The sequence below is a fragment of the Diadema antillarum genome, unplaced genomic scaffold (genome assembly GCF_040938485.1).
Source record: "Diadema antillarum isolate AM-2024a unplaced genomic scaffold, OU_Dant_1.0 seq00000618_RagTag, whole genome shotgun sequence".
Taxonomy (NCBI): Eukaryota; Metazoa; Echinodermata; class Echinoidea; order Diadematoida; family Diadematidae; genus Diadema; species Diadema antillarum.
Window position 1 is genome coordinate 588,292 of NW_027271541.1, and position 24,209 is coordinate 612,500.

At 39.7% G+C, this 24,209-nt stretch overlaps 1 protein-coding gene across 1 annotated transcript in view; it reads left to right on the plus strand.

The window, feature by feature from the left end:
- The window catches only part of LOC139736001 (disco-interacting protein 2 homolog C-like), a 149,799-nt gene that overhangs the window by 109,239 nt on the left and 16,351 nt on the right, over positions 1-24,209 (plus strand). The window contains exons 5-8 of the mRNA XM_071646750.1: positions 5,983-6,099; positions 7,019-7,225; positions 10,280-10,375; positions 23,822-23,938. Of these exons, the coding sequence (XP_071502851.1) occupies positions 5,983-6,099; positions 7,019-7,225; positions 10,280-10,375; positions 23,822-23,938 (537 nt within the window). The remainder of the gene's footprint in view (positions 1-5,982; positions 6,100-7,018; positions 7,226-10,279; positions 10,376-23,821; positions 23,939-24,209) is intronic.

A 24,209-nucleotide genomic window follows, 5' to 3' on the forward strand; every position in this document is an offset into this window, starting at 1 on the left:
TTTCTGACTTTGCAGTAGCCTCATTGAGGTGCTGTCATGGGTCATCTGAATGCTGGGCACCAATAAGCAGACAAGACCAGCCAGTATCGAAACTGTTGGCTGCCTATTTCCCCCAGGGGGGCTTGGACCTGTGACCCACTGAACTCGCTTGACTTATCCCCAGGGGCACTTTCTAAAAAGGGAACGAAACAAAACAAAACAGAAACAAAACAAAATAGGGAACATAACAGAGCGAAGCACAAAACGGTTTTAAGAATTTGAGCTCGTTTGGGGTCCAATAGCTCGTGCATAACATGTCTGAGCACGTCTGGTTTGACGTTCCTGTCTGGTCGGAGTGTGGCATTGGCACTGCGGGCACAATGGGTTTTCAGGGAAATGGCATTCCCCTGGCAGTAAAGAAAAATCCTCTTTGTGTTCATGTGATTGTGACTGTTGTGTTTTCCTACTTTCCTCTCATATTTTCTTCTTTTCCCCTATTTTTGCCTTTTGAAATTTGTTTGCACATCAGCTTTCCTAATCATTTATTCAAAAAAAAAAGTATATACGTGAAGATGCTTTCTTTAGCATGAACATTATTGAATTATAACTGTGTTGCTTTCAGAAACCCCCCAAAGTGATATAGGAATAATCTTGCCATCCAAAATCGTCACATGATATTTATTATCTTTTATTTTTAGTGCGGGATATAATTCAATGATATTCTAGCATAATTGTGCATTCCTGCAACCTGCCAAGCAAACAAGCAGCATTTAAGGGGATAGTATAGTTGTGGTTGAGATGGGGATTCAGCTTTCAGCTTTTTCCGAGATAATTAGAAGCCACTTACGAAATATTAAAGAGCATACAATTCTGAAAAGGAATTCAAAGCTTATTTGATGAAAATCGGTTTTGAAATAGTTCATATATCCAAAAACAAAGTAAAACAAAGCAATCCAAACAAAAAGGGTCCCACCTCCTATTAGGATCGCTTTGTTTTTGGAAATCTCAGCCATTTTAAAACCAATTTTCATCAAATAAACTTTGATTTCCTCTTCGAATGTATGCTCTTTCATATTTCTTAATTGGTTTTCTAATCGTCTTCTAAAAGAAAAGTAAAAACCTGAAGCCCCATCACATCCAAAACTATTCCATTCTTTTAAAGGTGACATGTGCAATCATGCAAGTATCCTTGGCAACGTAGCAAACATACAAGTATTTAACTCTCTCATCACTTCAATCTCAAAATGGCATGGGCATTGTTGACAAGCAGGTTGCCAACGGTAACAAAAAGTGTTAAAGGGAAGATCATGCCATTTGAGAGTGAAATTGCCTTGAAGAGTGTATATTTACAAAGCTGGCAGGCATTACATTTCCTATGCTCATGTTTCTTGAAAAAAAAAAGAAATAGAATAAAAAGAATAGTAAACTCAAATCATATGCAATATTTTGTGAAAAATTAGCTGGTATAGTCCGCTAGACAGGGAAAATGGGCATTTTCACTTTCTGGCTCGTCTTCCTCATCTAGTAAAACAAAAACAAAAACAAAATATTGGCTGCATGCACAAATTATCACCCTCCTGAATGTTTAGGCCTACTCCTACTGTAAGCCGCATTATTTGCAAAGATGGTGTATCATTGGAAAGGCATTTAAAGGGATGGTATAGTATTGATGGAGATGAGGATTGGGCTTTAAATAACTTTCTGCGAGATACGTGTACCAAGAAACCATGTGTGGAATAATACAGAGCATTCTAAGAAGAATTCAAAGTTTAAATGATGAAAATCGGTTTGGAATGGCTCAGACATCCAAAAACAAAGTAAGACAAAGTGATCATGATAAAAAGTGGGTCCCATCTTTTGTTAGGAATGCTCTGTTTTGGATATCTCAGCTATTTCAAAACCAATTTTCATCAAATAAACATTGAATCCCTCTTGGAATTGCATGCTCTTTCATGTTTCATAGGAGGTTTCTCATTATCTCACCTAAAAAAAAAAAAAATTGAAACCTGAAACCTCAACCAAAACTATATGATCCTTTTAATTTGATTCAGCTGTTGAAATTAAAACTAAACCTGCATACATGTGACAGGGGGAGGGATAGATAAAAGAGATGGACAGACAGACAGATAGAGAAAGGGCACAGTTTTTTTTTGGTTCAGCCCGAAGCTCAGAAGCCTAGATTCCTCTTGCCTCGTGACACTCCGCTGAACCCTGTCTCTTCCAGCTGTCCCACCGGCACGGAAAATACCTCTCCGTCTGCTCCAGAAAGGGGAATACATTTAGCTAGACTGCCAGGGCACAAAATATCATCAATCTTGAGATATATGACAAGTGAGGAATACATTTATATCCTGCATACTCTTCAATGCCTCTTTGATGAAAAAGGAATACAGGTATTAGTATTGATCAATGTCGGCCAAAATGAAACTTGAAAACACGAAAACAGGGTTCTGTTTGGACAGTTTATTATTTTTGTATTCATTATTATCATTCTTAAAGTTATAATTATTATTGTTATTATTATTATCATTATTATTATCATTATTATTATTATTATTATTATTATTTTCATTATAAGATTATGATTATTATGATTATTATCATCATCATCATCTTAATCGTTTGCAGTATTATCTTCGCTGTCATTGTCATTACCTTCACAATTTGTCAGTTTCATGCAAAAATTCTTTCTGAAACAAAGAATACAAATCATCCCCTTTAGTGTGAAGTAAAGCTTTGCGCATATTTAAATGTGTTTATAGGGTAACACTGAAAAATCTCCACATCTCCTTCCCTTCTCATTCTGTGTGGTTGCACTGCAGTTTGGGTTGTTGTTGTGGTGTGTTTGTCTCGCTTTGTGTGTGTATGCTCCACATAACCTTTTCTTTTGGATCTTTCAAACTTTCTTGATATTCCATTCCATTGGAGCCATGTTTTGTGTTATAATGAAAAGCTGCACTTTTTTTTTTACTGTGTATTATACAAAGGGGATTTTCAATTGTCAAAGAATACGCTGCTGTTATATCATACTTAGCCTGTGTTGCAGACTATGCTCATTTAAAGTCCCAATTAAACAAACTTTAACATTAGCATCTGAAGTCTGTTATATTTGATATTTTACCCCCCCAAAAAAAAAAAAAAAAAAAAAAAAAAAGCCTGTATATAAATATTTGGGCATATATAAGATTATTATATAAACCTGGCATTTTGTACATTATAAATTAAATCATTTAACAAATGTTACCATGCGTTATTAAGCATTGTTTTTGGGTGTTTTTTTTTTTTTTTTTATTCTAGTAGTCCAGAAGAGGATTTTATAAAATCTACCTTTGGGGGATTGTTGGGTAGCTACAGCTGTAATTACTTTGAAAACTTAGAGATGAGGCAAATTAAATAAAGATTTCATGCTCTACTGTAATGATGATACCTTACAAGTAGAGCAGTTGCCATGGCAACAAGCAAAGATCCTGCAAGGTGATTGGCTGTCGAAACAGGTTTGTTGTTGCAGTGAGTGACTGTCATAATGAGGGGCCCATATGGTACTGAATGAGTAAAGAGGCAAAGTTCCTACATGTAGGTTCACAGGGGTTATAGCAATATTAAACACATAAGTGGCTTTTCCAAATCCTGCCAAAACAAGTCCATCACCAGTTATCATGTTTCCCCCTCTGGTGAAAGTTATCATAGATCCCAGGTACGTGCCTTTCTCTGATCACCTGATGCCAGTATCACACAAGGAACTCATTAGCAACCACTGCCTATTATTAAAGGATCTCTAGCACACTTGTTATTTTCCCCCCACGAACTTTCATCCATACTGTAGGTATTATGTAGAATTTGTGCCAGAGTTTCGCTGAAATTGCTTCCTGCATTATAGTTTGGAAAGAATAAACTTGTGTGTAAGCCTGTAAAATTTTGTCTTTCCTTGTTTTATATCTGACTGTGAGTTTAGGCGATGTTACCCTCTCTGTCGTCAAAACAGGACAGGAGCCTACATTGTATAGAATACTAAAAAAAGTCAGCACAAATGAAAATCATCAAACATCAGACTCAGGATCATTTATAATTCTCTTATGTTATGTTCTGAGAAAGAAAAAAAGTAAAAAACAAATTGAGTTGAAAAATTGAATTGAATTGAATCAAATTGACTTGACACGATCAGCTTTAATTGAGTGGAGCCTGATAGTATCACAGATGATCTATGCAAGACACCTTAGAGATCTTTGTGAATATGAAAGATTCAAGGTTGCTTTATCTGTGCTAAAGTGAACTACAGTCTGCTGTGAAAATTCATAAGTTATCGTTTAGATGACGAAAAGTCATTTACAAGAAGAATGCCATTACCAAAAACCCCCACTCAACTCCTTGGATAGAGTGAATGCAGCAATATTAAGAGAACACATCAGTGCAAGTTTGAGGAAAATCAGACAATCTGTTCAAAAGTTATGTATCTTGAAAGTGTTTGTGCAGCCATTGCAGGATGAGAAGACCAGTTTGTGATGCTGTGTAGATGTATGTACAATGATATAAACAGAAAACATGAATGGAATATAACATATTTTCATATTTCTAGCAAAATGAAAGAGCACTTGACTTGCCTCTTTCAGAAAGCAGGGGAAACAATATTATCCTTAACATGTGTCAGTAACAAGTCGAGGGGATATGAACTTTTCATGAAAAATCAAAATTTGCTGAATTCTCTAGATTTTCTTCATATCATTGTACATACAGTATTTGACATCACAAATTGTAGTAGTCTTCTCATCCAGCGATAGCTGCACAGAGATTGAAAAAAATTTCATAAAATTCATAACTTTTGAATGGGTAGCCCAACTTTCCTCAAACTTTCACTGATGTAGGCCTATTCTATGAATATTGCAGCATTCTCTCAATTCGTAAGTCTTTCGGAGGAGACTTTAATGTCGGTCCCGTGTAAAGGAGAGTCACACCATTTGCATGTTAAAGAACCTATTCACTTTTCCAAAAGAGTAGGGAATTATCACGGTGAAATAGTTCATAGTCTTTAGTTAATACACTATATGAATATTATGTTTGAGATGCCTGGTATTTTTACTGTGCATGTTAAAACTGTGTGTGAACTTAATCATTTAGATTAAGATAAACTGTTTGACACTTACATACAAACGTGTTGATAGTATCATTAAGCATATATCAATCAATCAATCTCTCAATTCATACAATTGTATATTAAGGTGAACTTGTGCCTGTAAAGACTCCACGCAACAACACACTTGCACACCCTTCCAAGCATTGTTTTTTTCTCAGTGCTGCCTGTTCATGCCAGATCGATATCGCTTTCATTTACTGGTTCCAAGACAGTTAGGGCCTACATATCATTAAAAGAGACCAGTTTCTATGTGAGGATGGAGATGACATCGAGAAGTGGCACTTAGATGTTGTTGTTATGGTTGTCATTGGACAGACATTCTACAGGGACACTGTTATGACAGTAGAACTAAATTAAGACATCACGAGTTTATAAAGTTTCACCTTGCGTGATTAATTTCCATTATGCTCATGTTCTTATCTGAAACTGTGACAGATTTTCGCTTTGCACTCAACACCGCTTTAGTCTCGGGAAGGCCGTGAGTGTACAATTTACATCCAGGTGGTTAACTAAGCTTTGGTACGATGGTATTTCCCTGTTGGCCCCTGGCAAAATTCTAGGTTTTGTATTTTCATAACTGGCAGTGATCTCAAATGAAGTGGGAATCCAGTGATGAAGTTAGTAGTGTGCATTACCTTGCTTTTAAAGGGAGGGGGTGGGGGGAGATACGGTTGCAAGTAGTGCAAGTTCATGAGTCTCCTTAACCTTGAACTGTTGAACCCGCTCTGGAGTGCTAATGTGCAGACCTGCAACTAATGTTAATGTTCTCTATCTCTCCCCCCCCCCATATTCTCTTTCTCGATCTCTTTTTCTTTCCCTCTCTTTCTCTTTCTTTTTCTATCTCTCTCTTTTTCTTCTCTTCTCTCCTTTTGCAGATGTCCGAGAGGAAGCCGTCAAGGCGGCCCTGGCCAAGCACAATGACCTTCAGATGCCCTTGCCATCCAAGAGGCATTCCTTGCATACCAACGTGGTTGCCATAGAGACACCTCCAGGTCAGTGAACGTTTGTCTGTCTGTTTGTCTGTCTGGTAGCAGGGTCCCCGGGAGTTTGGAGATGGAGTAGGAGAAATGGGTGTTTTGAGGAGGAATGGGTGTTTTGAGGAGGAATGGGTGTTTTGAGGAGGAATGGGTGTTTTGAGGAGGAATGGGTGTTTTGAGGAGGAATGGGTGTTTTGGGGAGGAATGGGTGTTTTGAGGAGGAATGGGTGTTTTGAGGAGGAATGGGTGTTTTGAGGAGGAATGGGTGTTTTGGGGAGGAATGGGTGTGTTGAGGAAGAATGGGTGTTTTGAGGAGGAATGGGTGTTTTGAGGAGGAATGGGTGTTTTGAGGAAGAATGGGTGTTTTGAGGAGGAATGGGTGTTTTGAGGAGGAATGGGTGTTTTGAGGAGGAATGGGTGTTTTGAGGAGGAATGGGTATTTTGAGGAAGAATGGGTGTTTTGTAGGAAAGAAAGAATATTTCATTGGTGAATTTAGTTGTGGCAAGTCATCCATTATGGTGGTGAAGTAAGATTAGAAAACATGGAAACCAAGCTTGTCAGGAATATGGATAGTAGTGCTGTGCTGCTGATTGAGTTTTGTCATTATCATCATTATAACATTTGTTTCTGGTGTTCCAAAAAATATTTTGCTGTACTGTTTTCTTAGACTCGTAGCTGCCAAGGCTCCCTGATTCGGCGGGAGACTTCCTGAACACCTTAATATCTTTTCACATCTAGATATTTAAGAGGATATAAAAATCTCTGTGGTTCAGGAAATACCGGTGTATTTGCCCCTAAAATGTGAGATTGTAACACACAGGTATCTCCTGGCTAACTCTTTTCAATCTTTTTTTATACCGATGGGTAGATGTTTGCTGACCTGCAGACCCTGTGTAGCCCTATCTTTATGTCTTCTCTTTTTCGTCCCACCAGAATCGGAGACGGATGATGATGACTCCATCTCCTCCTCGTCCTCCCACCACACCCACGAGATGGGCGCGGCCCCCTCCAGCTTCCACTACGTGGGCGCCGAGCCAGGGCTCAACCCCATGTACCACCGGCTGCAGCCTGCCAACGGACACGTCAGCGCTGGACGCGGCGGCGCCCAAGGCACCAGGGGCCTGGACATTGCAAGCAGCTGTAGGTTTCATGAGCACCTTCTCCCCTATCTAGACTTCCTCCATCAATCTCAATACCCATCTGAACTCTCTGCATCATGATACACCCCCCCCCCCCATGTCCTCTTCAACATTTCACAATGTGGTACATGAAGAACAGATGGGATTAGTAATCAAAATTTTATGCACAAACCTTCGATTGTGCCAAGGGAACAACTGCTTGCCCAAGGCTTGTCTCACATAGCAACAAGTAATGCACCTGAAACAGGACTCCATGACTTGATATGTATGCAGTAGGAGCGGGTGAATGAAATTTATTTGTTGCCAGGTCCCAAAATTTTAAGAACAAGTACTGCAGCAAATCCATGAATTGGAATATATGAGGGCACTTATATAGTTATCACAAAGCTGGCAGCAAGCCACAGTAAGCTGAGTTTCAACACTGAATATATCGTGGAGGTGGGGTTGGTAATCAGAGTAAAAAGCAAAGTCCTCGAGCTTCAAAGAAAAAGTTTGCATCCCTTGTAATGACAATTTCCAAAAATATGTCATGGATATCATCAAATCCCTATAGGCCACCAAGAATGTTTGTATCTATAGTTTTGTAGCCCAAGAATCTAATGTTTATCTGCAAACCAATGACATTTTCTTAGCTTTGCCAAGTTTTTTCCCAAACATCCATCTGAGAGATCGCAAAATGCCGTCATATTCTCCCTTCGCGTCCCGCCACGTCGGCGAGGCAACAAAAATCGTCCGCCTCCCTTTCCGCGGCGGCCGTATCCCGTGGGGATACCCAGCAGAAATGAAAGTGCTTCCAATTACGGCGTGACATTTGGCGCAAAATCCAGTCTCGCCAGACAGTGGACTGTTTGTACCATCGCAGTCTAGGCGTGGATTTTTTTTTTTCCACCATAACTCATGGTGTCCTGAAAGCAATAATACTTTCTTCACTCAGCTTTATTATTGCTGTGCATGTGCAAAGTGAGACATAAATGTGCCCCGTTCAGCCATTTGCTTTGCGGAGAGAGAGTTCACGAGCAGCCAAAAGCAGCTCGCTATTTTCCGTGGCGGGGGCGCATTGTGCCCACTCTGCCCTCAGGAGGATTTGAGGATCTCACGTTTTGAAATACAGATCGGCAATAACCTGAGGACAGGCTCTGCTTGGAAACCATAATTATAGGCACGCTGTAGACTGTTTTGTAGACGCACTGACATTCATCTTGTTTTTGGAAAGCATGTGTTTTTGAGGGTTTTGTGTTTTCTTTAGAGATTAAGGCATGTGCACAAAAAAAGAATAAATCCTTCCTGGAAAAAAAAGAAAAGAAATACAATGATAGCTAATGAAATACAAAATACTTGGTGAAACTTTTGCACATTAAGAAACTTCCATTCTCCTTTGGAAAGGTAAGGTAGATTTCAATTGTATTTGCTGCATGTCCTGCTCTTTTCTCAAAAAATTAAAAAATAGAAATAAAATCTGCAGTGGAAATTGAAATGTCAGGTCGAAGGCAGCAACCTATGGAAGAATTTCTAGATTATTTGCAAGGTCGCTGAGTAGTAACTGCTGTACTAGACAGAACAACATGTAGTTATTTAAAAGGGAACGTGCTTCTAATAGTTTCCAGCCCAATATCAGTCCTAGGTGTTCGACAGTGTCTCACCAAAATAAAACTTGTAGTGAAGCTTCCTGGTCTATCTGCTGCTAGTCAGCCATCAGCCTAGTGCTCTAGCGCCCTCTATGTTTGAAATCAGTACATCTGTCCCTGGAAGACCTGCTGTGTCAGTGTCATTGCCTTGGAATGTCAGTGAGCAGTAGAAACCATTGTTGCCATTGTGTGTCCATTCTCGCTCTATTGTCCTACATTCTTTGTGCATATCTCTCACACAGCTGACATTGTACAATGTACAATTGTATCTCTACACATTTACATATCAAGTGTATGCAATTGCATGCTCAAAGTGTTTTTGTTTTGTTTAGTTGTGTTTTTTTCTTTCTGTATTTATTTTTACCAGAGAATTTTCACTAAAGGCATCAGCGAGAGAAATTGAGCTGATTGACCAATTTTTTTTTTTTTCAAAGTCAGTCTCTGTCTTGTGAAACATTGTGATCAACTCTCCCCATGAATATGTAAAAATCAAAAGTGGACTTCTAAAGTTGGTCACAGCAAATCCTCTGTACTTGATTCAGAGAAGTGTGATCGTTGCGACTTTTCAGTATTGTTCTGTTTTTCCTCTTTTTTTTTTTTAAATTCCTTTTGTGACGTTAACTTGAAGGAGAAGTCTGAAGAAAAAGCAGCAAAAAGTCAGACCTGAGTACAATTCAGCAAGACAATTCCCTCTTGCAAAAGACAAAAAATGAAAAGTAAATGAAGAGATGAATGAATAAAGAAATGAATGAAAATAGAATGAGAATATTCAAAAGAATTGACGAATGGAATAAATTGCAATGGCAAACATACAAAATTATTTGCTTAGCTGTCCTTTTATGCTGCTAATGCTCAAGTTTTTATATTTTCCCTGTTTTTCCTTTGGCAAGTTCATAGGTCACACAAATTGTGTGTAACATCAAAAACATAACTATTAAAGCACATCACAAAAATACTGTATTTATACATGACATTTAAGAAAAGTGTTATAATGGTTATCTGTATGGATTCATATGTTTAATGTTTAATGTGCATTCATACAGCTGTATATATAAAGCATATACTTTAAATTTAATTGGACTTTTTTAATCTTCTTTCGGCATCTCTTTCTGTCTGTCTATCATCCTATCTTTCTTTCTACAATGTATCTATCTATCTATCTATCTATCTACCTATCTATCTGTCTATCTATCTATTTATCTATCTATCTATCTATCCATCCACCTGTCTATTACCCACCTATCTGTCTGTCCATCTATCCTTCTCTATTCATTTGCCCATCTGCACATACACATATGTATCCACTCATTTATAATTCTCTCCCCCTTTTTCATCATCTGTGTCTCCCCCTTACCTTTCCTGACTCCCTTCCTCTCCTTCCCTTTCGTGGGGCAACACACACACACCCCTCGAACCTCTCCCATTTCCAGGGACCGGGGGCGCTGTGCAACCACCGCCAGACGTTACAGCGAGCTCCGGCCACATCGCCTATGTGCAGGGGTCGAGCAAGCATGCCGAAGATGGAGGTAAGCAGTATGCTTGGTATAACATGTGTGTTTGCATGTGTGTGTGTGTGTGTGTGCGTGCGTGTGCGTGCGCGAGTGTGTATGTGTAAGTGTGTGTGTGTAAGTGTGTGTGTGGGTGTACCTGTGTGTCGGCACGTTGGGTCGGTAGCTTCCTCAGGGAAACGGGGGGAACAACGTTTCCTCTCCGTAAGAAGTCTCCCATCACCGGTGAGTAATTTCTTCTAGCGAATCTGCCCGTTTAGCAATTCCCCCCATTTTCTTTCTATCACCATTTCATATTTGGGGCGGGAAGGGAGCAATATACAACAATTCATTTTGTGCCTCAGCTGTAGAAAACTATTTGTCAAATGCTTCGAGCATCCATATCTGTTTTGGGAACAGATGTACTTTGCGACTTTCCATTAGGACGGTTTCCCTGACAACGCGCGTGCATTGGGTGGTACCGGTTGTGTCAACGTCATGACATTTTTGCCATCCGTACTGGAAGGCTACACTTTGTCACCATCGTCGGACCTTGAGTGGAATTGTTTGGAAATTCATAGCAGTTGCAAGGACTCTTGTGCTGTAAATCTCCTAATATGGAATACTTCTTGGACATGGAGGTACATAAAGTTTTTCGGAGTTTGCCTATGCGCTACATTTGCTGATCTGATCACCCAAGTGTTATGGTAATTATTATTTGTTGTTGTTTTTTTTTTTGATAGAGAGAGAAACACTTGCTAAACAATGTTTTTCCAGATTTACACAGATTACTGACCATGTCTGTCTTGCAAAGTTAAAACAAAATTGAATGTGCTAGAGAGTACCAGCATGAATAGTTATATGTGGGACTGTGATAATGATATGGTTTTTTTTTCTTGATCAATCACAAAATGTCAGATTTATTCGCTCATCAAGGAATAACTTTAAAGAGATTCTAAAGTGTGCACTGAACTTGCACACAAGTGTTGTTATACTGCATTCTTTCACGCAATCATTTGATTTTATTTGACTTATTGATTTTGTGTCATTATCATACATTCATGTAATAGATACAAATTATCATGTGTGCTATGAAAGAAAACATGAACATTTTTCACATGTGATATTTCTGATTTTACAAAATTGCTCAGCCATTCATTGAAAGCGACCTGTCGAAACCTTGTGGAATAATAGTTGCATGTATCTCTATGAACCATTGTAAACTGAACATTATTCTACGTACCTTTGGGAGACAAGGCCACTAACCCCCTGGTATGGTCAAGCCTTTTATGACCTCTTGACTGACAGCGTACCACTCACAGTCTGTCGACCGACACTAGGAAAACATTCGTCTAATTTCAACGTTCTGTCTGTACCATCTGTCTCAAGAAGAGAGTTGCACTCAAGGGAAGCGTCAATTTAGATGTCCCTTCGCTTCGTTAACAGGTGTCCTAAACCCCTTCTGTGCTGAGGCACTTGGCTTAAAGATAATATAAAGTTTTGGTACCTCAAAAGTTTCCCTGAGTTTCCTTGTCTTAGTTTGTGTTTCAGGTTAAAGTACCTTTCATATAACTAACACTGTGAGACTTCTCGCCCCAAAGTGCTCTCATGTCTTAGTAATCATGCAATAATGGTTTCGTACAATACGTGTATATTGATTGTTGCGGTACCGCGTCGAGTCAAACTAACGGCTCGTTCGAATTTTTCAGAGCCCGCTCTGCTCTGGTACAAAACCATTATTGCATGATTACTAAGACATGAGAGCACTTTGGGGCGAGTAAGTCTCACAGTGTTAGTTATATGAAAGGTACTTTAACCTGAAACACAAACTAAGACAAGGAAACTCAGGGAAACTTTTGAGGTACCAAAACTTTATATTATCTTTAAAGTGAAAGCATAGTTCTTGTACAGCTGCAGAATTGTTAGTTTTTGCTCTAGAATGTACAGAAATGGTTAAGAAATGTGTAATATAGCACTATAATAACATGATTTCAGTTCGGTAACGACGAAGATGCAAAATATTAGGCAATTACTTTGCCAGAAGTACTACAATCTCAGAGCTTACCTGATCGTGATTGCTACATGATGTTTCATATTCGATTACATAGGTCTGACCTTTAACAAAATATGAAAATGGTGATATTTAATTTATTGCCCTATAGAGTTTGCATTTATTCAGACTTTCCTTTATGAGAGTAGCCTTCTATGTTTGTGCCCCTATCTGTTATGTCAGGTGAAATTTCCTGAGGCAACAAATTGCTATGCATATCTTGACTTCAGGAAATCTCAGATCTCATCATTTTGTCAAATGCACTCCCCAATTTTTAATCTTCGCTTCCTTCTGCAACATAGAGATTCAGACAGACAAACTGAAAAAAAAGTTTTCCTCGTAGTCCCTTCTCCCCCTCCCCCTTCTCCCCCCCCCCCCCCAGTTCTGAGAGAGAGTGGAAAAAAAAAGAGAAGCGACTTATCATTGAGCTCACAGAGGAAGAAGCGATTTCCTTACCAGGTTATTTATCGCCGAGGTCTGCGTTTTGTTTTTCTACTTCTGTAGCAGAAAGAAAACAGTATGCATGCCTGTGAGTGTCCTGGATATTGGAGAGAGTGCGACTCAATTTGAACGGTAATTAGCAGCCAGAAGTCAACTCAGTTTTGGGTCAAATTCACAACAAGAGGAACAACATCGACTCTTTCTTGGTAGATGCAGTGACACTTTTGTGTTGGCAGGAGTGTAGGGGTATGGCTCTATTCTGTGCTGACTTCACAGAAATCAGCGCATATGAAAAAGCCCCCTTGTGATGGCAATGGTTACATTGGAGAAAAAAAGAAATCTTGTATTGCTAGGATTGCGGTGAACATGAATGGAATATTTCTGCAGTGTAGAATTGTGGGGGAGGGGGGTTTGTGCAAATTTTATGTTACTCTAGACTAGTGTGAAAAATGAAAACAAAGATATTTTAGGGAAATATTAAAAGTATGGTTAGAAATAATCTGTGAAATCATCCCAAAACAGGGAAAGTTCACTGGCATGGCCAAGAGGAAAGATAAATCGTTCAAAAGTTACCAACCTCGGCAGTCAGGGCATTCTAAAATTCTATAGTAAAGTGCATTCAGATACTATAATCGTCATGTATTCATCAGTTGTGTCCAAGTGTTAGTTTAATGTATTTGCTGCAGGTGACATGTTTAAAACAGCCAGAAGAAGCCCATATGGTTGTCACTGTGCACGCTCCCACAATGTCAATAGAACCGACGACCCGCCTTTGATTTCGTTGACAAGCGTCACATTTAATATGACTGGAAGTGAAAATTTAGTGGGATGTTTTGAAGTAGATTTTTTAGCTCACCTGAGCCAAAGGCTCAAGTGAGCTATTGCGATCGCCCTTCGTCCGGCGTCCGTCGTGCGTCGTGCGTCGTGCGTCGTCCGTCGTCCGTCGTCCGTCGTCCGTCGTCCGTCGTCCGTCGTGCGTCGTGCGTAAACTTTTTACATTTTCATCTTCTTCTTGAAAACCCCAAGACCGATTTTCATCAAACTTGGCAGGTAGCATCCCTAGGGGGTTAGGAAATCAATTTGTTAAAATGGGCACCATGCCCCACCCAGGGGTCCCCCAGGGGGGCCCAAACCCCCCAAAATTAAGGAATCTGTAAAAATCTTCTTCTCTAGAACCAGAAGTGATAGAGCTAAGTTAATACTATGAGTTAGTACATTGATGACTGTAGTTTCAAGTTTGTTCATGGCAGAATCAGGGGTGCCCCCCTTGGGACCCAGGGGAGGGGGGTGGGGAAGGGTTCTAATGGGGCCTAAATTGTACATTTTCATCGTCTTCTTGATAACCCCATGACCCATTTTCACCAAACTTGGCAGGTAGCATCCCTAGGGGGTTAGGAAATCAATTTGTGAAAATGGGCACCATGCCCCACCCAGGGGGCCCCCAGGGGGCCCCAACCCCCCAAAATTAAGGAATATCCGCAAAAATCTTCTTCTCTAGAACCAGAAGTGATAGAGCTAAGTTAATACTATGAGTTAGTACATTGATGACTGTAGTTTCAAGTTTGTTCATGGCAGAATCAGGGGTGCCCCCCTTGGGACCCAGGGGAGGGAGGGGGTGAGGAGGGGTCCTAATGGGGCCTAAATTGTACATTTTTATCTTCTTCTTGAGAACCCCATGACCTATTTTCACCAAACTTGGCAGGTAGCATCCCTAGGGGGTTAGGATCTCAATTTGTTAAAATGGGCACCATGCCCCACCCAGGGGGCCCCCAGGGGTCCCAAATCCCCCAAATGAAGGAATCTTTATAAATCTTCTCTAGAATCAGAAGTTATATATAGAGCTGAGATAATACTATGAGTGAGTACATTAATGACTATAGTTTCAAGTTTGTTCATAGGAGATCCAGGGGTGCCCCTCTTGGGTGGGGGGGGGGGGGGGGGTGGTGGTTGGAAGGGTCCAAATGGGGGCCTGAATTGTACATTTTCATCTTCTTCCTGAAAACCTCATGATGGATTTTTGTCAAACTTGGCAGGTAGCATCCCTAGGGGGTCAGGATCTCAATTTATCAAAATGGGCACCATGCCCCACCCAGAGGGCCCCAGGGGGCCCCAATCCCCCCAAATTAAGGAATCTTAAAAAAATTGGGCCCTTATTGTACATTTTCATCTTCTACTTGAGAATGCCTGGTCAAATTTTGGTAGAGCTGTGAATAATTTAGATTAGTGACTGCGTGAAAGGTGAACTTGCGATACTCAGGTGAGCGCTAGACCCGCGGGTCTCTTGTTTTTTTTTCAGAAGGCTATCTCTACTCATCTTACCAGGAAGTTGGGGAGTTGTTTGTTTCTTTTCAAAACAAGAGGTCCATGAACTCTCCGTAATTTGCGATGATAGTTTTACTCTTTTTTTTAAAGATTACTGAGCTAACTGTGGAGAAGTAGTACTCTCATTCTGTGGATATGTTCTACTTTTTTATTTCATATATTCCGTAAAAGAAATTCCATATTAGCTAACAATTTGGTTCAAATAGGAATGTGCCTATAAGTACAGCAAGCTCGGTTCCAGTTTTACAGCGACAATTACGGAGATTTTTTTATCTAATTGCTTTGTTAATTTCTAGATGATTTCAGTAAATTTCCATGGTATCTTGTCAGCTTGAAAGAAGAGTGGAAAAGTTTTGATGTTTCCATGTAACAATTTTGAGTATAGCAGTGCTTCATCTGTTACCGGTAGATTGTGCAGCCAGCAGGTGAAAGCTAAACTGGGCATATATCTGTCTGTAACGTCATGAACTAACTGGCCTGTCTTTACAACGGAGATGTTCAGTAAAGGTCCTCACTAGTAGCAGTGCAGTGGCAGATGAACTCATATTTCTTTCCCCCCTGGGCGCTCTGATAAAGCTGTGTGTCATAGATAACCAGCTAATTGGAAAGAGAAACCGATATCGCTCTGACCCACCCAAAAGTGATGATGTAGACGATAATTAGTGTGCACAAGCTGGAAAAAAATCAGGTAATAACATTGCTGTAAGCATCCAGGCTTTGAGTAATTGGTCATTACCTGACAATATAAGGTAGGATTTGACCATTTTCAGGCTCTAGTTTGTGATAGGTATTATTAAAGGTGCTCCTGCTTTGGAAATTGTTGTAGTCCTGTTTTGAAAATCGTTAAAGGGTGTGTACAGTTCTGGTTGAGGTGAGGATTTAGCTTTTAATATATTGCAAGATATTCAGAAACCACACTATGAGATGTCAAAGAGCATGCAATTCTAAGGGGTATCAAAAGTTTATTTGATGAAAATCGGGTTTGAAATGGCTGAGATATCCAAAAACAAGGTGAAACAAACTGATCCTAATAAAAGGCGTGGCCTGTCGCCTTTTATTATTATCACTTTTTTGGATATCTCAGCCATTTGAAAACCAATTTTCATGAAACAAACGTTGAATCCTTCTTAGAATTACATGCCAGGGATCTCGCCAGCGTATATCACCCTTGTCGGCCCCGACAAGCGTGCGATTTGAAGAAGCAATTGCCGACAAGGGTAAAACTTGCCGACAAGGGTAACACCACGCGTGAACTTGCCGACAAGGGTAACTTGCTTGACGAGCTAAGTTCGGACCAATTTCTCGCCTTTTTCAGTCTTTATTATCTGGCTAGAAAAGAAGCTAGATGTTGAAAGCAGCAGCAGTTTACATACTTATACAAGCGCAAAAATTTACCCACGCAGTCACCGCACCGATCACAACAACGCGGCTCAACAGAGCGACGTACTAGCTGATACCAGGGAGGTCTCACCTCCCTGCTGATACACACCACATCACACACTTGCTCACTCACATGCGCTCTGATTTGGGATCCTCACACACATGCACAAGCACCCAGCCGGCCACTTACAGCCGCCTGCATGTACAAAGGTACAGTGTATTGTGAGAGGGAGAGAGAGGACGGAAAGAGAGGTTCGGAGGCCGAAGGAGGCTGAGGATCAAGAAGGCTGACACGTGCTCGCTTGTTGTCACGCTTGTTGTCGGGTTACGCAAAAACAAACGATATGAAATGCATGCCCCCCTCCGCCAAAGGTTGTATTTTTTTTTTTTGGCTGCTTTGGTTTGTTTGTTAGTTTGTCTGCCTGTCTGTCTCTCTATTCGCAAAATAAGTCAAAATTTGGGAACAGATTAGGATGAAATTTTCAGGAACAGTTGGTTGGTAAAATGGCGCAAGGAACAGATGATTAAATTTTGATAGTGAGCAGGATTTATGATACCACCGAAATTCACCGCCAGGATCCAGGATCTTTAGACTTTGTTTCGTATATTTGAAAGGATTCGTATCAATTCTTTAGGAAGCTGGCCATCGGCAATGACGCAAAATTAGATGCGTTCAAAGCATTGCCGCAGAGAGAAAATTAACTCCATTTTTCGTTAAAAAAAGAAAAGAAAAAAAGATCGTGCGATGGAGTAAGCAAATGAAAATTGTTATTTAGGTTTTGGTAGTTTCAGTGGGTTATTTTTTTTTAAATCTAAAAAGCCATGCGTTCCATTTTAGCCTTTTCAATTTCTATGGATTTGTAAACGTCATTCGTGAATATTCCATTTTCCTTCTCCGGGCCGAAATTTATAGTAATTCTGTCATGATGGTCTTTCAAGTTCAACGTATACGTAATGCTCCACGTGCTTCTGGCTTGGTTTGTTAAAAGGTGGGTTAGGGGGCCTTCACGGGCAGAAAATAAATGATCATTCATCAATGTTCCCAGTTGGTTTACATGCTATGTACACGCTGTTTACGACCACTGAAGCAAGGTGCCAGTACTACTCCTATACGCGCGACATTCTTTATCTGACACCTGGCTTTCGTGGAAATTTCATGGAAATTTCCACAAGCCATGATATCAAGTTTCCCCACTGCTTGAGGTCGTGCTTTTTTTTTTTATTCTTCATTACGAACATCAATTTGTTCAACTTGAAAAGTGTAGATAATTTGCTTTGAGGACGTGTTTCTTTCTTCTTCTTTTTTCATTGCAGCATCGGTAACATTTTGTTTGTTCATCGTCCCTGCATGGCAGGGGTTCATGGGAGGAGAACGATAGGAATGACTGGGGAGAAAATAAACTGAAAGAAGGAAGCATCTTTTGAGCGAGCTGTCTTTGTTTTTCTCTACACCAGCATCAGTTATCGCCACCAAGATTCTTTTTTTTTTTTCGTTACTCCGACAGATTAATGATAAAATGATGCTAGATTCTTTATTCTGAAGGTTCATTAATCCAAAAATGATTAAGAAAAAATGTCCGTTCATTTCACGACGAAATCAGTTTTGTTATTTCGAACGTTCTGCCAGTGAAATTTCGGAATAAAACGACGGCACAAAACGGCGTGTTTTCGTACTCTAAGGGTCTGTTATTCCGACAGAAGTAGTAAATGATGAAATAATAAATTGTAGATTCTTTATTCTGAAGGTTCGTTAACCGAAAATTGAATAAAGAAAAATGTCCGTAAATTTCAAAACGAAATCAGTGCGTAATTTCAAACGTTTTGCCAGTGAAATTTTGGAATAAAACGACTGCCCCAAAACAGTTGCAGTTTTCTTACTCTGAGGGTTCGTTACTCCGACAGATTAATGATAAAATAATGCTAGATTTCCTATTCTGAAGGTTCGTTAATCCAAAAAATGATTAAGAAAAAATGTCCGTTCATTTCACAACGAAATCAGTTTTGTTATTTCGAACGTTTCTGTCAGTGAAATTTCGGAATAAAACGACGGCACAAAACAGCGTGTTTTCGTACTCTATAAGGGTCTGTTATTCCGACAGAAGTAGTAATGATGAAATAACAATAGATTCTTTATTCTGAAGGTTCGTTAACCGAAAATTGAATAAAGAAAAATGTCCGTAAATTTCAAAACGAAATCAGTGCGTCATTTCGAACGTTTTGCCAGTGAAATTTGGAATAAAACTGCCCAAAAAACAGTTGCACTTTTCTTACTCTTAGGGTTCGTTACTCCGACAGATTATTGATAAAATAATGCTATATTCCTTATTCTGAAGGTTCGTTAATCCAAAAAATGATTAAGAAAAAATGTCCGTTCATTTCACAACGAAATCAGTTTTGTTATTTCGAACGTTTCTGTCAGTGAAATTTCGGAATAAAACGACGGCACAAAACAGCGTGTTTTCGTACTCTATAAGGGTCTGTTATTCCGACAGAAGTAGTAATGATGAAATAACAATAGATTCTTTATTCTGAAGGTTCGTTAACCGAAAATTGAATAAAGAAAAATGTCCGTAAATTTCAAAACGAAATCAGTGCGTCATTTCGAACGTTTTGCCAGTGAAATTTGGAATAAAACTGCCCAAAAAACAGTTGCACTTTTCTTACTCTTAGGGTTCGTTACTCCGACAGATTATTGATAAAATAATGCTATATTCCTTATTCTGAAGGTTCGTTAATCCAAAAAATGATTAAGAAAAAATGTCCGTTCATTTCACAACGAAATCAGTTTTGTTATTTCGAACGTTTCTGTCAGTGAAATTTCGGAATAAAACGACGGCACAAAACAGCGTGTTTTCGTACTCTATAAGGGTCTGTTATTCCGACAGAAGTATAATGATGAAATAATAATAGATTCTTTATTCTGAAGGTTCGTTAACCGAAAATTGAATAAAGAAAAATGTCCGTAAATTTCAAAACGAAATCAGTGCGTCATTTCGAACGTTTTGCCAGTGAAATTTGGAATAAAACTGCCCAAAACACAGTTGCACTTTTCTTACTCTTAGGGTTCGTTACTCCGACAGATTAATGAAAAAATAATGCTATATTCCTTATTCTGAAGGTTCGTTAATCCAAAAATGATTTTTAAAAATGTCCGTTCATTTCACAACGAAATCAGTTTTGTTATTTCGAACGTTTCCGTCAGTGAAATTTCAGAATAAAACGACGGCCCCAAAACGGTTACAGTTTTCTTTTACTCTGACGGTTCGTTACTGCGAAAGAATAACGATATAATACTTTATATTCTTAATTCTGAACGATCGTTAATCGGAAAACGATAAAGAAGAAATGAAAACGGTTACAGTTTTCTTACCCTCAGGGTTCGTTACTCCGAAAGAATAATGGCAAAATAATACTCTACATTCTTAATTCTGAATGATCGTTAATAGAAAAATTATAAAGGAGAAAATATTCGTTTATATCCAAACGAAATCAGTTTTGTTATTTCGAATGTTCTGCCAGTATAATTTCGGAATACAACAACGGCCCCAAAAGGGTGTTTTCTTATTCTGAGGGTTTGTTATTCTGAAGCAATAACGATGATAGATAATAGATTCCTTTCTGAAGGTTCGTTGATCGGAAAATAATAAAGTAAAAATGCTTGTTAATCTTCGAACGAAATCAGTTTTATTTTGAACATTCATCTGTAGTATGGACCTTTGGTGTTGTTGTTGTTTTCGATTACAAACCTTCGAACTACTCAGTAATGAATCGTTTCATTTTATGATTAAACAAACCTTCGGAAGAATGACCATCATTACATTTTTGTATGATATCTCTTCGATGTCACGGCCAAACTACCGCAGTATACCCAGAAAGGAAAGTGCAACGATGTCCCGAAAGTTCTCGATCGCTTCTCGCGCATCTGCATGCAATAGGCCTACCACGTGGTCGAGCAGACGGCGAGAAAGCAACACGGCTCGCGTTGTTGCGATGCAGAGGCGGCTAATTATTACAACAGTGAAACAGGAAAGGCCTAAAAGAAATCGGAACCTCCACCATCGGCACCTACTTCTCTTTCATTTATTATTAAGGAACTGCCGCTAACAAAAGGTATGGAGTTTCTGCATTGTTTCTGTGAGAATATGCCCCTCACAACGTCCATTACATCTCCGTGAAAATGTCGCATTTAGTGGCATTTTAGCGGCGATTTATCTGTGTTGTATTGAGCATTAGCGAAGGCTTCCGCGCTTCGCGCGGGAGGGGGAACCCCCCTCCCGTACCCACCCCCAGAACAGCGCGCAGAAATGCCGACAAGCGTGAAGAAATTCCTGGCGAGAACCCTGCATGCTCTTTCATATTTCATAGGAGGTTTCTCACTATCTCACTTAGGAATGTTCAAAACATGAATCCTCGCCTCAACCAGTACTGTACAGTCCCTTTAAAGTCCTGTTTGAATGCTGTGCTAGCTACACACACATTCACCCCTGAAATGCTACACATACCATGCTTTTGCCAGGATTTGATACTTTGCAAACACTTAGATATTAAAAGAAAAATAATTAATTGGAATGCTGCATCTTATGTAGGAAATACAGGTAATATGAAGGAAATTATTTTTGTTAGTGGTTAGTGGTGGATAAACCTGACGTACTGGGAAACCAGAAACATTCGCCGCCTGAACTTGTCAAGAATTGGAGCCGGTGATCTTTTTTAATATAGCAGCATGTAACTTTCACAAATTGCCCCTGGCATTTGAGACATTTTGTAGACAAACTCTTTCATGTACACTACTATACTCTCATGAATCTTGGCTCCTTGCAAAATTTGTGAAAGTTTCATGCCCGCGAAAATGTGTGGTGTTACTGTTGCCTGTTCAGAGGGCTGAATGCAGCATTTTACAGGCTGGATTGGTGGATGGCAGTTTTAAACGCTTGACATGATGCCAGGAAAGTGCTTCCTGCAGACATTCGGAGACCAAGCCAGAACCTTCAGATGACCCACGAGACAAACTTTCAGATGCACACCACTGGGATAGCCTTTAGAAAAGACACGCATGTGACCTTTTTGTATAGGAGAGCACCATTCAGCACTGTGTGTACATAATCTTGCTTTATTCTCATATTAGCCCGTTGAGGACGTGTCCCGAGTATACTCGGGCAAGTGTCTATGGGAAATGCGTGTTGTAGCAAAATCATCCCATCCTCAACGGGTTAACTTGGACGTGATGAAAGAGTGCAAATCCCAAACTATGTATGAACATGGTGGCACATTTTACTCCCTCCCCCCTTCCCCCCCCCCCCCCCTCCACCAAACAAGCTTTATGAATGTAAGGAGCTGGTGTTGATGGTATTTGCACAGGTTTTTACATTGTACACTCCCTCCCCCCCCCCCCCCCCCAACCAAACAAGCTTTATGAATGTAAGGAGCTGGTGTTGATGGTATTTGCACAGGTTTTTACATTGTACATGTATGTAGGCATTATGAATGCATCATTATATGAACTGTATCATAGCAGTTTTTCAAGGCAGGACAAATATAATATTCCTTCCATTTACCTGTTTGGGCAATTGGGCAAGGTCACTGTACTTTTGTCTGGCAAATACCCATTAAGATTTATTACTTACCCAGTGGTGACTCTAGTAATTGCCCCATGTAGGTGGGCAAGTGTGAGTATTAAGCACCCTGGTATACCGTTAGGGAGAACGTTTGATTCATTTGTAGCACTTTAACTGAGAGTAACTGTAACAGGAGTTAGAATGCAGGTATTGTACACGTACATGTGTCGGTTATTCGCAGAGTATCAGATACTATGGATTGATATAGGAGAATCCGTTTCCCTGTGATACGACGTAGAACCACGTCTCGGCCAATAATGCTGTAACCCGTATCACGTGAAGGGTTGTGTGGAGGAAATATCCTGGCGTCTTCGCAAGTCCTTCTGTCATCGCAATCAAGTGTGCGGTGCATAGGGAGACAGGGGAAGTACCAGCAGACAACAGTGCCTATATAACTACATCTTTTAGGCCACATGGGACTAGGGGTGGTGATTATAGTACTGATATACGGATGTGTCCCTCTTTTGCGGCAGTCGTTCTGCGAGACTCTTCATTTCAAAATGCGGACTTGCATTTCCTGGAAACTGATAAAACAGTGCCCGTGCAGTAATGAGTCATTTACTCAGAGTTGATGTGATGCTAGAACAGAAACATTATTGATTATGTACTTTATATCATGGCAAGCTCAAATGTTTGGTTTTAGATATGTTGCATGTGTGTGTGTTCTGCTAGTATATTAAATATTTTGTAGACATTTTAAGTCAAAGGGAATTTACAATGTATGTTCCCTGTTCCCTTCACCAATTATCTGTTGAAAAAGAACAATATACCTTCTATGTGTCAGAAATAAATGATTCATTTGCATTTGAATCAGGCTTTTGTTTTTGTTTGAAATTTTTGTTTTTAGGGGAGAGGGATTGTTGAGGAGATGTTTTTTTTTTCCTTTTAAGTTCTGTTGATGGGGTAATATGTCGCACGCCATCACACCCTCGTGACATGTTATCACCTTGGGGAAGCATTGTGTTGTGACGAGGCTGTTGCCAGCAGACCCAAAACATGCACATCACAGTCGTGCACCATTTCAACGTAGTACCTCTTCTTATTCTTTTCTTTTTTTCTTCCCCACCTTTCCAAGACATGGATATGTGCTTTCTTAAAGTGAACTGCACTCATGTCACAGATTTCAAGAAGTGCACTGCAGAAAAACAACAACAATGACCTTGTCTTTTGCAGATTTGGAATGTTTCCTACATCTAGGAGTGTGTTGTGGCATGCATTTCAAATGTAGGGTAGGGTGTGCCCGTGATTGTGCTTGCCCATGTAAAGTCTAAAGGATGACATCTAAAAGATGACCAATAAAAAAGGGTCAGAATTTTGTGTTTAAGCTGCATAGATTGAGTTGATGTTACGTGTTGATGGTGAATTTGTTGAACATGATATGTACTGATGTGATATTAATTTCTGAATGTGCGTTATTGTTACCCTTTTGATTTCCTCGTTGTTGTCTTCAGTGAAATATATTTGTTTGACCATATTTTGAAGAGGAAATTCAGAAGTATGATGATCATGTCTTCAGTGAATTCATTCTTTTTTTATTAACTTTTTGAGAGAAATCTTAAAGTCATGATCAGATAGAGTCCATCAGTTCATTGATGAATTATTGAGAATATTTTCTAGAAGAATTTAGAGTTGTGATGATAATGCAATCCTTGCTTGATTGTCTTTCCCAACAACCAGGCCAGCTAGTCAACAGCAAGGTTTCGGCCAAGATCCAACAGCTCCTCAACACACTCAAACGGCCCAAGAGGAAGCCACTCCAAGAATTCTTCCAGGATGAGGAGGAAGAATTAGAAGGTGAGTGTGAACTGGCCACAGTAGCGCATATACCAAATAAAACATGCGGGACTTGTGGTGTGCAGTGGTCAGATAATTTCACTGTACATGAATTTGTGTATGTGGGACTGATTGGGGATTTTTTTCCTCACATTTTTTTTGTTTAGGTGCTGCAAAATGGAACTCGTGCGTGAAATTATATATGAGGGACTGAGAGATTGTGAGCATGAGCAATCTTTCAAAATCAGTTGCACAGTATACCTTTGGCAAATTTAATATCAGTCAAAGTTGT